This window comes from Equus asinus, chromosome 24 (genome assembly GCF_041296235.1).
Source record: "Equus asinus isolate D_3611 breed Donkey chromosome 24, EquAss-T2T_v2, whole genome shotgun sequence".
NCBI lineage: Eukaryota > Metazoa > Chordata > Mammalia > Perissodactyla > Equidae > Equus > Equus asinus.
Window position 1 is genome coordinate 38373975 of NC_091813.1, and position 17292 is coordinate 38391266.

Below are 17292 nucleotides of genomic sequence, written 5' to 3' on the forward strand. Positions count from 1 at the left end.
ACTTCTGTTCCAGTTTAGAAACACTCTCATTATTGCACATAGTTCATTGTAAAAAAATGGTTTGCATGTCTGTCTTCTCACTATTCTATTGTCTTATAAATGGCAAACATCTACTGTTTATGTTTTTGTATTTCATTTCTGTGTTTCCAATTTGGAGCACATAATATGCACTGTCATGTATTCCTGATCTATTCTCATCTTTCAACCATTCATACGATAAGATGTATGTTCAATGAGCATGACTGCTAAAGGTGTTGGGAGTTAATGATATTTTTTTCTGGGACAAAAAAGATAAAATAAAACTTGAGCTCCTGAAGAGTCACATTCTACCTGGTATTCCCACCAGCACATAGTAGTTCTGGTAATTACTGTTAGTCACCAGCCCACCACATAAAGCTTCTTAAGCTGTTTCATCAATGTCAGCTTTAACTCATATTTGATGTATTAAGTGACAGGATGAAACTGGTAACAGCAGCTTCCTGGGACAGAGCCAAAATAAGAACTCTGAAGGATCATTTGCCACTTCATAACTGCATTGACCTGGACACAAGTGGGGATTAAACAACAGCAGGAAACCTAATCAGCCCGTGTCTGGAGAGCCAAAGTTGGGTTATCACAAGCTGAGAGGGCAGTTAGAATGACAGAGGGACAGATGTACATCTGAGCAGGACTCTTTGGAGATGAAGGAGCCTGCAAGGTGGCCATCGGAATTGAACGATGTGGTATGCCGATCTCACTGGGGGTGGGTCAGCCGGCGATGAAGGATCTATGATGAAGAATGAAGAATGTTGCGAAGTAAGAGGAGGACTGTGCAGAACTCCCGGTTTGCCCAGGATGTTCCTGGGTTACGCTTGTTGTCCTGGTGTAATTACTGTGCAATTTTGTCTATTTCTTAGCCTCTTGAAAGGGCACCAGTTTGATGAAAAATGATAAAATGACTTTAATTGTAAACAACCATTGAATCAAAATATTACCAAACTCTGGGCACAAACCAAAGGGCAGTCATCCTTTTTAGAGAGTTTCCAAAACATTGCCATGTTGCACTTCTGGGTTGCATTTGTTTGCGTGTTGCTCTGAATCCCCTTGAGGGAATCTTCGTAGTCTCTATGGTTCAGGCAAAGCTCATTTTCTTCCCCTAAAACTCACTGATGTATCTAATGTCAACCCTTCTACTCCCAACAAGTAACCCCAATCTGGGCCAGACAGAGTCCCTCTTAGGATTTTGACATAACTTTTGAGCAAAATTTCTCTTTATGTGTGTGAGATTCTGTTGGTCATCTGTGCCATCAAGTGGGAAAATGTGAAGAGAAAGTGAAGGCAACAGAGAGGAAGAGAGAACTGAGCAACAAAGAAAGAATTCTTGCCTCCAGCCATGCCTGGAATTTGTTTTCAGTTATGGGAGGCAGTGAGGTCCACTTTTGCTCAATGTAGTGTGAATTAGCTCTGCACATACTCCCAAAGAGTTCTGACAATACAACTATTTTCCCATTAAACCATCCAGCTTTTTACTTGCCCTATCTCATTACACCAGGCATAGGCCCACATTCAGCGGCTGTATGAATAGGACAGAGAAATTAGATGATAGGATGGATCTAGGGCTGGGTCAGCCTAGGACAATGGCAGTTACAGTGACTGTGGTGCCTCCCAGTGAGCGTAGCACTTAAGTTACCTCGGCTGGAAATCAGTCACTAATGTGCTTATTCTCTCATGAATTGATAGAAAATTGACCTTGGCACATACTGAACTTAAACTCTGAGACTTTAGAGGCCAAAGGGTTTTAGCCTTAGCATAGTCAAAAAGCACTGTTTGCTTTTTAATAATGGCATAATTGCTTTTTCTCAGAACAGTGAAAGAAGAAACAGGGACAACATATTTTGGTATTGACTTAAGGAGTAATAGTCAGGCTGGTAACCCCTGCCTTCCAGGGATCACAGATACACTCCATGTAACACCTCAGATGAGACCATTTTCTGAAGCAGTCTCTTACCAGATGGGAGCCCCACAGGGTGGTGTGGATCTAGCCTTGCAGCTTGGACCCAGCCTTAACACATGGTAGGATTTCTGGAATTCTCTGTCCAATTCATCCCAATTGTTCCTGTTGCTTCCCACATTCTGAACTCAAGACCTTTGGTTATAGCCCTGAGACCCTACCCAGCAGGATTGTATTGTGCTGTCTGTACAGTTATTGGAACAACTTTCTTTAGATGGACTGGTTGTCTGGAAGCACAATGACTCTTTCCACTTGGGCAAGAGAATCACAAGCCACTGTGATAATGTGCTTCATGCTTTGGAATTCTTTGGGTATTGAGTCAAGCCTATGGACTTAATATTTCAATGGCCACTGAGCATAGTTCCACCTTCCAGGGTTCCAGGACTGTCCTAAAACTGTTGTGCATATTCCTGCCTTCTTTATTCCCTCCTTCCTATCTTAAAAGGTCCAGAGCACTGCGCTCACCAGACTTAAGAAATAAGCTCCACAGGCTATGAATCGCTACTGGATATATGTGGACATACAAATATGTAAGGGCAATGCTAGTTAGGAAGCTTTTACAATAATCCATTTGTGAGATCATAGTAGCTTGATCCAGTGTGTTAGAAGTAGTAAGAGTTGGTAGCTTTCTATGCGTATTTTAAAGGTAGATCTGATAGAATTTTCTAATAAATTGGATGTGAGGTACACTAGAAAAAGAGGATCAAAGATGACACCAAGGGTTTTGGCCTGAGTAACTGGAATGAGAAGAGTTGCCATTATCTTAAGTGGAGACAAAGGAAGAGCCGTTTTAGAGGCTAGGGAGATAAGAGGTACTTTTGGAATGCCACATAGTATTTACTATAGATCAAAGCAGAGACGGTATGTTATTCATAAGTCCCCAAAAACACAAGAACACCCTCACTTCTAACACTAACTGAAAGATTTGGGGTCTCCAAGACCACCTTAACTTCTGATACCAATTGAAATTTCAAAGGTCCCCAAGATCATCCTCAAGTTTGATGATTCACTAGGACAACTTACTCGGTTATACTCACTGTTGTGATTTATTGCAACAAAAGATAAATTAAGATCAGCCAAGAGAAGAGGCACATGGGGCAAAATCCAGGAGAGGTCCACACTCAGAGGTTCTAGCTGTCCTCTCCCAACAACTAGATTCATGGGGAGTGTTAACTGTTCCAGGTGACAATGAGTAACAATATGTATGGAGTATTGCCAACCAGGAAAGCTCATCTGAGCCATGCTGTCCAGAGATTTTATTGGGGCTTGGTCGTGTAGACAAGGCTGACCACCAACTTGGTGTAGTCTCCAGACCCTCCAGAGGCTGAGCTGATACCTCATGACCAAATGCCCCTACTACCAATAACATTGTTAGACTATCCTATGTGGTCCAAGGCCCCCAGATAAACAAAGACATTTTTATTAAGCAGGACATATGAAGGCCTTAGAAATGACCTCCCAGGAGCCAATAGAAAAGGCCAAGCTTCTCTTTGGATAAGGTTAGTTCTTTACTACACAAGTGTCAAATAGGAAAGTGAATTTGGGAGTCTTGAGTTCAAGGAAGTGGTCTGGTAGGAGATATAAATTTGGGACTCATCCACGTGTAGATGGAGTATTAGTTAGGTTCCTAGAAGGAAGCAGAATTCACTTAGATGCTTGAAATGAAGAGATTTTGATCAAGACCACTGACGAGATTGCAGGTAGAGTTTGGAGAGCAAAGAAAGCCTGTTGAGACACACACGAACAGCAACCTCTGAGTTCCAAGGGAGAAGTTGTTACCAAACACCACTGAAAAGGATTAATACGTGCCAGACACACTGCTACGTGATTCATGTGCATTAGCTCATTTGATTTTTCCTATATGGTAATAATTATTATCATCACCACTTTTTACAAATGAAAACTAAAGTTTAGAAAACTTAAATATCGTTGTCTATAGTCATTCAGTAGACAGTTAATGAGGTAAAATTCAGCCCAACTTCTGCCTGATGAAGACTGCCACGCCACAATGTGGTTTAGAAATTTGGTATCATGATGAAACATATAAGATTGACCTATGAAAGGGATTCATATATGTTTGAAAGAGTTTCAGCCTTGTGCTATGACTTACCCGCTAGTTGTTATTCAGTTGTTGCCCGTTAGTGACTTCCTCACTTAGGTCTTCCTGGGAGGCTTGTTTTGCTAGGTCAGTGTTGTGAGCATTTGTGATACAGACTTTACACATGGGAGCAGGGCAGAAAGAACAAAAGCCTCATGGCCAGATTTTCCTGAGGGAAGAAGTCAGGCCAGAGATAAATTAGATTTCCCAGGGAAATAGAAGCAGAGGAGTAGTGTGTGTGTGCATGTGTGTCTGTGTGCAAGCACAGACACAAATGTATACATGTATGATGTGTCAAAATGTGTTTTCAAGATCTGGGAGTGTTTGAGAATAGGAAAAAATACAAAATTTTAGTGAGTTGCTTCAGATGTTAAATTTATACACTTTTTAAATGTTTTCAGGAGACTGTAATTATCAGAATTCCTGTTTGGATTCTTCTTATTTAAATGCATCATAGTTCAAAGTTGAAGCATATGGATCCTGGCTTCAAGACAGAGAGGGCATGATGCCTAAAATGTGTGGTCTGCGCTGTATTATTTTCTGCTCTTTCTGGAGCATAGAAAGGCTTTGCCATCAGTAAGACAATATCAAGGACAGGATTTGAAGACACTAATAAATGAGGAGATTTTAATGTTGGGATGACTAATACATGATGCACCATGCCTACCCCTCCCCCCAGGTTCAAATCCCTTATTGAAACATACCTCTGAACACAGAACTGGTCTCAAAAATGTTCTCAACACACTGTGCCAGGTAGCCACTGACAATCAATCGACCTGGCACGTGAACCGAAACTCATTTGCCACTTGGTTTCCAATATATTGAGATAAAGTGTTTTCACATATTTTGAGTTTTGAATTTATTGGGCTCTATCATACTTTAAAAATATAGCAAATTTCAAAAAGAGAGAAGCCAATCCCTCTCTGTAATGTTAGTGTCAGGATTTGAGGGTTATTCCAGGAGAACAGCCCTCTCATTTTACTTGATAGAGCTTTCTCTCCTCTTCTAAGAAGATGAAAACCACTTTGAAAGTTTCCTCTCATCTTCCTTTCCTCTTCTCCCTTCTTTTTCTAGATCCAAATATTCTTTATTTTCTATTTTCCCTGTAGTAATGAACCAATCCACCTCAGCCCCAAGGAGGGGAGGGCTGACAAAAATTTGGAGGCCGAGTTTTTTTCAGTTCCAATCTACCTCTGCTGTCAAAGCCATTTTTGATCTTCTTATTGTGAATAGCTCCCTTTTCTATATTTGCAGCATTATCATACATTACAGAGTCCATAACTGGTATACATGTTCTATTTAGTTCTTTTAAAAAAACACTATAGTACAAATAAAGCATTCTATGTAAAAATAACTCCTCAAAATGTTATTCTTTGGGCTCCATGTATTATCTTTTCTCAACTGAAAAAAAAAGGGCGATGATGAAATATTGAATGTAGATGAGTCATTTTTGTATAGTTTATTATACAATGCCGTTTGGGGGGGAATCTGGCTGCACAAAGATCACATTAACTAAAATGATAAATAGGCCTGATGAGTAAGCCAGGTGGCAAAGCTCTAGTTTGTGTGGCTGTTGAAATGGATACCTGGGTATGGGAGGAAACTTGGGACTCCCTTCCTGGGGCCTGGGAGGTGCTGAGCCTGCAGAGAGCAGTGTGATTGATCTCTTTAGAAGAAAGTGCCAGCTGGAGTGTGCATAAATGGCTCCTTCTGGATTTCTCCTTAAAAGCTAAATTGATGGCAACTTCTGAAAAGAGCAGTTCAGACCTCTGTCCCCTGTAAGCTTAAGATAAAACTTGACTTCAGCTACAGCTAGAATAACTGAAAATAAAAAACAGTTAAAAAAAAAATGTGTACTCTCAGTGAAGGAATTAGAGGGAATAGAATGTTGCTCATCTACCAAAAGAAAGGGCTAATTACAATGTGATGCTCTTCTTTGTTAGGAGATTTTCAGGAACCCATCTGTGCAGATTGTTTCTTTTTCATTACCATTACATCAACTAATTACATTAGGGGAAAAGGGGGCATTTTAATTAAAAGATTGTTTTAAGGAGTTATAATTCTACTCTTTCATTAAATAATTCATCCAAGTGCCGAATTTGTTAAAGTAAACTATATTTCTGAAAATTGTTGTTTGGAAATTATTTATATTAGCCACATTTTCAACAAAATAGATTTTGCCCTTTTATTTTGCCTAACAGATGGGTCCTTTTATTTTTCCATTTGACCAAAGGACCATAGGACAGGACTACATGTAAACCATCCCAATTACTTTGAAGTTTACCATTTTTCCTAAAAAGGGGAAAAAGAACTGTTTCATTTTACAAAGCATGCATATTTACTTGTATATGATGGATTTGACAGGGGAAATCTTTTCTGAAATTGGCATTTTTAGAACCAATGATAAGTTGCAGAGTAACATTGGGGAAGTTAGGAAGATGGGTAGATATCCGCAGAGGAAAATACATAGCCAGTATTGTAATTAAAAGACATTCCTGCTGTTTAAGCCCATTTTCCTTTGGATAAAAACCTCATCCACATAAATTAAATTACAAGGAGGCCATCAAACAACCCATATTAAATAGGTGGGTAAATATCCATTCTTTGGATGTCTTGAATGCACCTTCCATTTTGTCAATCCTATCTCATTCTTCCAAGGTGTTCTAAATAACAGAATTCAAATAGGGATTTCTATCCAAATGTCAGGAAATGGGGAAGGCAAAGGCATTCCATCTAGAATGGAAATATGGGTAAAAGAGAAACAATATCACAGGACAGAGCAAGAAAGGCTTAAAAGCCAAAAGAGGACCCTAAGCACCTGGTGCAGGGATTGGTGGAAAGCCAGAATTTAAAAGTCGTGATTCTACTTTCAGTGTTCTAACAGTTTTCTAGATTTCTGCTCTCTGATTGAAACACTGAACTATTTTTTATTCCACAAACTGAATATGAAAAGCGTAATAGAAGAACTTTTGTATAAAAAAGTACCAAAGTCAAACTGTATCTCATGTAGTTGAAGACTGAATAAATATTATTATTTCAATCATGATGTTTATTCATGAAACAATGTCTTGCATATAGTAGACATGCAGTAAATATGTGTTGAATGAATGAAGACAACATTTCACTCAAATTCTCAAGTAGGAGATAACAGTTTCTACTAGCAGCAATTTCTTTTATTTTTTAGCTCTTCAATATTATTCCCCAGGGAAGCTGGAAAACTGAAATCTGTTACATTATTGCCAGCAGGGATGTATAAGTGTGAAGGGAATAAGTAAACATTTATTGTACGTGATGGCTCAATGCACTATCCACATGAGCTCTTACGAGACTTAAAAATACTTGGCAGTATTTATACTAAGGGTGAACCCTACAAATGCTATTTGTGGATTTTATCCTTAGAAAATTTATATTTTTGAATCAGTTGAGCTTTTTCAATTCAAAACTGTTGGACTAATCTGTAACTATATAGCTCCTTTTCCTTTGATAATAAATTAATCTCTTAAAATTTTGATTAAAATTTGATGTTGTTAGGTTTTAAGTCTAAATTAGTGTCAAAATAACTTCCAAGAACAGATTTAGTAACCAGCACATTTTTTGGAATCAATATATTCTTCCCATGTTAGCCAAAATAACGACAATGACAACTGCCACTTTTTGAGTCTAATATAGGCCAGTTCCTCTTTTGGTGTTTTACGTATCAATACATGGATGGTTTTGCCCTATTTTAGAGGAGAAGAAAGCATAGCTAAAGCTAAAAGAGACGCAATGCTTTGCACAAAGTCATGTAGATCAGAGATTTTTGAACTGAGATTTAAATCCAACACGCAGGCTATTTCTACTGTGATAGACTAAATCTCCCGAATTTACATTTGACTCATACAAATCTTGTGAGGTGAGTAAACCAAGGGTGGCTTTCTTTTCTTTATTCAGCTAAGGTTGGTATTAGTTTAGTCTGTATTTATATAAATAATTTTATGAGAATACTAGCAATTTAGAACTAGAAAAAATTTTAGAGATAATCTAATTTAGTAGTTCATAGTCATTTACCACTTCACATTCTTAATAACTATTGAGGATCTGTAAAAGTATTTGTAATGTGTTATATTTATCAATATTTACCATATTAGTAATAAAATCATAATTTAAAAATATTATTTCATTTAATAATAGCAATAATAAACCTATTATCTATTCACATAAATAACATATTTTAATTAAAAATGCCTATATATTCCAAAACAAAAAATTAGTGAGGGGGCCAGCCTGGTGGCATAGTGGTTGAGTTTGCATGCTCCTCTTCAGTGGCCTGGGGTTTGCAGGTTGGGATCCCAGGTACAGACCTACACACTGCTCATCAAGCCGTGCTGTGGCAGCATCCCACATATAAAGTGAGGAAGACTGGCACAGATGTTAGCTCAGGGGCAATCTTATGCAGCAAAGAAAAAAAATTAGTGGGAAGAGTGGCATTGTTTTACATTCTCATAAGTCTCTTTAATATTTGGCTTAATGGGAGGTAGCTGGATTTTCATATCTGTTTCCTCACTTAATCTGCTGTAACATCACATATGTCTTGTAACCTCTAAAATTGCACATGTGTGAGAGAATGAAAGTGAGAAATCCAAATAACCTCTTAGAATTGTGAAAATAGTTGGACCTCAGGGATGCTCCTCTGGGGTCTGTGCACTACACTGTGAGAACTGCTGATCTAGATAAGACTCTCCTTTAATAGACATGGAAACTAAAGTGTCCTGTGGATCTGTTACTGAGCTAAATAAAGTCTGATGATGGTTTAGGGAGGGGTTGATACTTTCCTATGAGGGTATTAGAAATGATTAGGATGGATACTAAGCTAGATCATAGAAATGCATGGAGCTGATTTTGAGGGGGATCTTTTCATTGTTTTTGGAGGAAGATTAGTCCTAAGCTAACATCCCCTGCCAATCTTCCTCTTTTTGTCTGAGGAAGATTGGCCCTGAGCTAAGATCTGTGCCCATCTTCCTCTATTTTATGTATGGAACGCCTGCCACAACATGGGTTGATAAACAGCGCGTAGGTCCACACTCGGGATCCAAACCAGTGAACCCTGGGCTGCCCACATGGAGCACACAAACTTAACCACTATGCTACCAGCCAGCTGAGGGGGATCTGTTTTTTACCTCCCTCCCAGTCCTACTAATGGCACAACAATTTATCCCCACCGCCCTACTAAAACTATCCTTGCCTGGGTCAGCAACGATCTTGTAGTTAAATTTAATAAACATTTTTTTGAAATATTTATTTGCTAATATTAGCAGCCCTTAACATGGCTGATCACTCCCCTCATTTTGAACCCCAATTGACTTGATCCTCCCATGACCTCATACTCTCTCCCCTTAGTTACCCAAGTGAGGAATCTGAGAAACTTCCCTCACTCAGCCCTCTCCCTTACCAAGTACTGTCAATCCTTTCTCAAAAAATCTCTCTCTTGTCCATCCACTTCTTTCTCTCCCTACTGTCTTACCCTGAACACACATTTTACCCTTTCCTAAACTGCATTATTACAGCTGCCTTTCAACTCTTCCTTCCTCCAGTTTTAGCTCTTCTGATCTGTCCTCCATACTGAGAATCTGAGGGATTCTTTTGAAATGCAGATTCCAAGTGGGCACTTTCCACCACCCTTAAGTTAAGGCTTCAGCTCGAAAAGTAGAGTACAAGGGCCTCTTAAGCAGTCCATGCCCTCTTCTCGCATTATGCTTGTCACCACTTCTTGCTGCTTAAGATTTTTTTGCCCACACTCTCTCGTCTCCAGGCTGGTATATAAACTGTTTATTCTTCTATCCATTCCTTCCATTCTTCCTCTTTTTATGCAGGTATGAACTTAGCTGTCACCTTTGGGATAATTTCCCTAAACATTCCCACTCTGAGTGAGATGACCCTGCTATATGCATCCTCAACAATCTGTGCTTTCCTCACCAAAGATTATTTGCCACTTTTCATTTATAATTGCTTGCTTAATAACCTTCCTCCCCCTGTATATTTTTAGCATGGTGTGGGCAGGAACTTTGTCTATTTTATCTTTCATTGTATCCTCAATGTTTAGAACAATGCACGACTTATATATAGTAAGAATTTAATACACATTTGTTTGATGCATGAGTAAATTAATGCTGTCTTTTTTTCCTCTCTCTTATTCCTATGTCAGTTGTACTTGTGATTTTCTGACGCACTTTTCCCAATGAAGTTGAGAATCATTCTTTGAATTATTTTATTGTCTTGCGCTACTAGTTCATATAATATAGTTATTATCCTATAATATCGCTATCCCAAAGTGGTTCAAAGAGTGGCTCTCATACGACACTTACCTGAAACCAGACCTGTCTTTGGAAATTAGCCTCATTCTTTGATGACCAGGAAAACCACATAGTAGGAAGATCACTAAAAATAAACATACATACATGAGTTCTAATCCCCTGGAGATTCTAATTCAGTTGTTTATGTTGTAAGCAGCTTTGCAGATTACTGACATACCTTCCAAAGTGTGGGACCCACTGCCTTACTGTAATTATACTCTGGTTTATTTATAAAAAGTAGTTAAACAATGTTACTACCCTTTAAAAATTTATTCTAATTTAGTTGCAGAGCGCTCCCATGTGCAAAGAAATGCATAGTCTTTTATACATGTTTTGTAGGATTTTATAAACTCAATGTTAAACTTTGCTACAACTAAGCATGCATTATAAGTTTAAATATTTATTTTTACCTTTGTACAGCTCATTGCTAGTATCTGTACTCATTATATACATGTTAATTCCCTAGACTGAATTGTATTATGTTTAATAGGTACATTTAATATCAATTAATTATGTAGTATTTATTTTATTATAGTTAGTGAATATTTAAATTTATAAAACAAAATGGGATAATAACATTATACTGTGTAATTTATGTAACCATTATTCATAGAATTTTAAATAGCAAAATTCTAAAATAACTTACAATAAAGTAAATTTTATGGGACAATATTTTTAAAGCCAAAGATACTAGGTATATTTGCTAATGTAAATATTTTTTAAGTTGTATGTCGTATCTGAGGATGAAAGTACTGAAAATTAGTCATGTTGTTACTTTTATTGTTAACTGTGTTGTAATATGTTAAAGTCTATATACCATTATATGTATGAGAATCTATTATTTATTTAGAAATTGAATGAAAAAATTCTAGAATTAGATTTTATTTTTTAGATCTCATATGCTATTTTTAATACACAGTGGATTTTTATTCATAATAAGGTACATTTTTATTCCTGTTTCCAAATAAAGTAACATACATTTATGTATAGAGAGAGAAAGAGATAAGTTCCAGATTAGTTATTACAAATATTTTCCTTTGTTATTGTTTGTCATGCTAATATTTATGAAGGTAGTTTTTCATAGAAGATAGAAATAGAGAGATGAGATGAAAAAATAGAGAGATAAGAAGGAAGAACAGGAAGAGGAGAAAGGGAAATTGCTTAATTTGGTCTGTGCTAAAATAGAATTGGATGGTCCTTGTTTTCTTATCACACTCTTATATACTGGGTCTTTTTTATCACTTCTTAAAGGGGTTTCATTACTTGAAGTTTGTATAAAGGAATAAGTTCAATGATTTGTCTCTGTTATTTTAAAATGCACAACAGTTCTGTGACCTATTGAAAATTTATCTATTAATTTGACATATTCTTGAAATATGTAATCAGGAGCTACTTCTTTAGGGAAATGTTTGTTTTAGTAATGTCTGTGGTGATATTTATTTCTGAAGTTAATATTATACCTAGAAAACAATACAAAAGGAATTTAGTTTTATTTCTTAAAGTGACTTAGTGATGGTTCAGGTTACTTAAAGTCTATTTTATTAAGGGAAGTTATTTCACTCTTACATAGACACCAAATTACTAGACAATCACTTGTAATCAAAACCAAAAAAAAATAATTAGCCAGAGTTTCTAACAATAGAGAATAATTACATAAATTATGTCCATCATAAAACATAGTGTTAATTAGGGACAAACTAGAACAATAATCACTGACTTACAATGACCTATATGACATAGTTACAAAACAACTACTAATGTAAAATACAAGGCAAAACAAAACCACCTATGTACGTGGACATGCACAGAAAGTACGGAAGAATCATATTTCAAGACATCAACAGTGACAACCCACTGGGAGTAGAATTAGGGTACAGAGGGAGACTATTTTACTCTATATTCTTTTATATGTTTAAATTATTTACATTAACTTATAGTCATGTATATCTTTTACAATTTGAAAAACATAGAATTTGAAAAGTGATTATTTTCACAAAATAATGGGATCTGCAGTTCTAAAATGGGAATTTCAATGGTCACATCATGAAATACATATATACGTGGTTAAGAAAATTGGACATTGTAATTAGTATGTTTTGTGATTCTATGACCCACTCTGTTTGTTCTCTAATATTCCTTATTTTTCCCTTTTTCATTAAAGGTCTCATTCGCCTACAGGAGCTCATCAAAGCTCCATCAAGGTACAATCTTCGACTTAAAATCCGTCAACTACCTGCTGATACAAAGGATGCAAAACCTTTACTAAAAGAAATGAAAAGAGGAAAGGAGTTCCATGTAATTTTTGACTGTAGCCATGAAATGGCAGCAGGCATTTTGAAACAGGTAATCTTCAAATTACTTAAATTGTTGGTTTCTTTATTAAATTTGCATTTAAAGTATGGTCTTTTGTTTTTGAAATCAAAGTGTTATTGTTACACAGTCAGTTAAAAAAAAGCCAGAGAAGTCACCTTGAAATAATTTTCTAATAAAAAGTCTGATAATCGCTTTAAATTAATTGTCTTAAAAGTAATGTAAATATTGATGATCTTTAAAACGATTATTTGAAGTTCTGAGGTTATTTTCAAATGGCTACAATGCTGTTTGTTAATAATATTTGTGAATATTAATTAATGAGATAGATATTTCTGTTTTGTGCTGAAATAGAGGAATAAACTAAGAGTCAACGCAGCCATTACAATCAACCAGTAGGAGAAACTGGGAAAAGATTTGCTATTTAGCTGGCATCTACTGTGAAGTGCCTTCCACATTTAACCTCATTTAATCATCACCACAAGCAAATGAAGTAGGGACTACTTCACTTTACAGATGAAGAAATTGAGTCTCAGAAAGATTAAGTAACTTGACTAATGTCCAGTGCCAAGAAAATAGCAGAGGGATTCGTATCCCACCTAGTGGTGTTAAAAAGTATTCATTCCAGAATAAAGTATTGCCTACCTAAAAAATACTACTAATTCAGTCAAAATGAAACAACTCACAGCAGTGAAACCTCTTAATATTACTTCAACACTATTGAGACCTATCAGCACACTGGAAAACAGCAATTATTATTAGCTCATATCTTACAGATGAAGGAACTGATATTGGAAGTTAAACAGCTAGTACAAGGCCTTACACTTACCATGTAGTAGAGCCTGGATTTGAACACAAGTCTTTGGTCTTCTTTTTTTAAGCTCTTTATACACACTGGCTGACACCACAGTGGCCTGGGCTTCATCAACTGTCTTGAAACCTCTCATACATAGGATAAAATATCTTTATAGAAAGTTATACAGATTCAGCTGTCAAATTATATCCCATAAAATATAACTACCAACAGTAAATGCCTGTTACAACATGGTTAGTTTATTAAACAGATGTTTGTCCAATCTTCCAATATGAATGTTGGTTTCACTACATTAAAATATTTAATTGGATTTGGAAAATTGCTGTGGTATTATATTTGGGTAATAAAGCATATGAGGGTTTTGTGTTTTTTTAGTAATGAATAAAATGATGCAATAAAGTAAGCGCTGAAATCTAGAGCAAGGATTTGTTTTCCATATAGTATCCAAACAATTCTTCATCACCTTTAGAATGCACAAATCTGGAAAGGAGACTTTCCTTTATGCCTGGAGTGACTACCACTCTACTGTTAGTCGGGGAAGAGCCTAAGTATGGTGGCCTTAAGTATGCAAATGACCAGATGTCTCCTCTCTAGAGTAACTAACTGACTTATTTTGCTATCTGAAAGGTAAGCATACCCATCACTGTTTTTTTTAAGGAAGATTAGCCCTGAGCTAACATCTGTGCCCATCTTCCTCTATTTTATATGTGAGATGCCTGCCACAGCATGGCTTGATGAGTGGTGCGTAGGTCTGTGGCCTGGATGTGAACCGGCAAACTCCAGGCCGCTGAAGCAAAGCACATGAACTTAACCACTGTACCACCAGGCAGGCCCCCTCAACACGTTTTTTTTTTGAGGAAGATTAGACCTAAGCTAACATCCACCGCCAATCCTCCTCTCTTTTCTCAGGAAGACTGGCCCTGAGCTAACATCTGTGCCCATCTTCCTCTGCTTTATCTGTGGGATGCCTGCCACAGCATGGCTTGCCAAGCAGTATGTAGGTCCACACCCGGGATCCAAACCGGCAAACCGTGGACCACCAAAACAGAATGTGTGAAGTTAACCTCTGAACCACCAGGCCGGCGCCCCCCCATCACTTTTAATACTAGAATCCATTCTGCCTTCTATTTGATATATCCATTATTTTATACTTGTTTTCCTATGTGTAACCTGTTTGCAAAATTAAAACAGAACTGATAGTAATTAAAATATATACAACAGAAACATTTGCATAATTTTAACAAGATTAGTAAATGAAAAATGAGAGCAAAGGTAAAATGAGAATATGGCAGTTAAAGTGAAGTCGGAGTAACCTTATTACAGAGAATGCATGCTTTTAGATCCCATAATGCTGGCAGACCACTTAGATGGTGAATTTTTTTTTAACTTACCTGGTCCTAGAGAGAATTTTTCTCACATTTGTAACTCAGTTATTTTAGAAACTAATTCAAGAAAAAAGCAAATAGCTTTCTTCTAATAAATGCCACAGTATATTTAATAGCACTCTGTTTATGACTTATGAAATTTTTCTGAGATTCCCCAACATTGGCTAGTGATGGAACTCCAAAGAAGTGGCATAGGGGTTGGAGAACAGGCACAGAGGGCTTTCGGTGAGTCTGGCTTAATCCAAGAAGAAGTATTAGGAGTATCCAGAAAAAGGGATGAATTTCTCAGGTTCGTCTCATTTGTTTGTTTAATTTATTTATCTAAACTAACTGAGCTTTTACTAAATATTAACCAACAGGGAATTAGAAGTTTTCCTGCCTGAAAGCTTTAAAAGTGAGTGGTGCTTGGGGCTGGCTAGACAGCCTGAAGGCAAATGGAGGGCACTAATTGGCATACACTCCTTAACAGCAAAAGAGTCTACCTTTAGCCAAATTTGTCAAAGAGAATCCCCTATGGCAGGGCCAAGATGCTTTGCAGTAAAACCTTACAAGGATGTTCTATCACAGAGAAAAAAAATAGTAATCAAGAACTTGAAAGTATAAATCAGAAAGTATGAAATCAAAATTTTTAGCCTGGAAAAATGTAAAAGCAGGTGCAAATAAACTCCTACCACAGCAAGAAGTAAAATTAAATTAAATTCTAAGAAATATGTATGGGCTCAGCTGTTAATTTTGGACAATTTAACTTCTGGATGTTACCTGAAGGATAAACTGCTTGCAAATTATATGCCTAGATAGCTGCATGTGTTTATTTGTCATACAACATTTATTAACACTACACCAGTTAAATGTTGGATATTTCTAGTAATATTTTGATTCTGGAAAAATTAATCTGTGAATTTCTTTCCAGGAAGGATAACATGGCACAATCAATTTTCTATTGTGGTCACTCATATTAGTTATACATAAGATATTAATTTCATTCTCTTTAATGTCTTTTGAAGTGTGCATATAATTCACTCAAAAGCAGTAGCAAGATATAAATACTTTCATTAAAAGAAGGTCCAGAACAAGTTTTTTTTTTAATCCCACTGGAAATTAATTTATCTTTCAAGAGAGTACTCCTGTTGTTCATTTTTGTTAATGTTACAGTGTAGGTATTCCATTGAAAATAATTAACCTTTTCTATTTAGATCCTACATCACAGTCCATAACTGATTGTTTTCAGAATCAAAGGCTGAGGGAAGGGCAATGAAAGGCACAAACAGTCCTCAGTTATCCCTTACAGATTTCTTCTCAAAGTGATGAAGAAACCTGTGGCTGGTGCAGAATACCTATGTCAGAAGCGAACTGCCCTCCCCACAACCATCTGCTTAACCACCTCCCACTCCTGTCTCCAAAACAGATTTCCAGTACTGGCCTGAAGTGCCCAGGTTTTCAAATTATCAAGCAGGAAACAGGCAAAAATTTTAGAATGTTTAGATCCTAAAATGGATCTATATCTTTGGGAATATAAAATATATCATTTTATAGAATAGTATAGATTATACTCCATATCCAAAGTCCAAGTGTCAGAGACCTGGGGTTCACTCACTGTCTCAATTTGTTGGCCAATTTATTCATTCTTATTATGTCCTAATTTCCTCACTTGTAAAATAAGTATAATAATAGGACCTACCTCATAGGGTTTTTAATAAGACTTAAATTGATTAAAATATGCAATATGCTTAGAATAGCACCTAACATTTCAGGCATTATGTGTTTTTATAGTTATACATCTGAATCACTATTTCTTTCAATTATTTTTATTTATATTTCTACACCTATTGAGTTGATAAAGTAAAAACTATTGGCAAGGATAATACTGAGCTGTCACTGAGTAGTTCTGGAGTTGGGAAATTTTTGGAACATAACCATCAGGAACAATGAAGAGCTTCTACAAAGATAATCTTTTAAATGTTTATTTAATAAGAGAAATTTTCTCCTATTTTGCATAAGATGCCATCTTCATCAGAGTGTTACTGGCTCATATAATCTATGCATTCAGGAAATATTATTTAGTAATTTGGTTCCTAAGGGTTCTGTACCCAATTCCAGTGTGTCTGTGGCGGGGGCGGGGAGGGTGGTGGTGGTGGGGGAATGGGGGCCAGGTTCACCACACCAACAAGCAATGCTCTAACACTAGCTGAGTGTCCTACAGTTCAACTCACTGACACTATTTACCCAGCAATAGCATCAGATCCCACAGATAGAGGCTCAGTCCTTCAAGACTCTCTCCCCTCACACCCCACTTCAGATGCCAACTGCAAATCCAAGTTATCACCTGGGTTTCTGAACTGCTGGCTAGAGATTGGAGTTTCCCAGGA

The 17292-nt window shown here is 36.7% G+C and overlaps 1 protein-coding gene across 5 annotated transcripts in view; it reads left to right on the forward strand.

Moving 5' to 3' along the window:
- GRIK2 (glutamate ionotropic receptor kainate type subunit 2) overlaps positions 1-17292 on the forward strand; it is a 627117-nt gene that overhangs the window by 253110 nt on the left and 356715 nt on the right. For all 5 annotated transcript variants that reach the window (XM_014841096.3, XM_070496405.1, XM_070496406.1 and 2 more), the window contains exon 5: positions 12579-12760. In XM_014841096.3, the coding sequence (XP_014696582.3) occupies positions 12579-12760 (182 nt within the window). The remainder of the gene's footprint in view (positions 1-12578; positions 12761-17292) is intronic.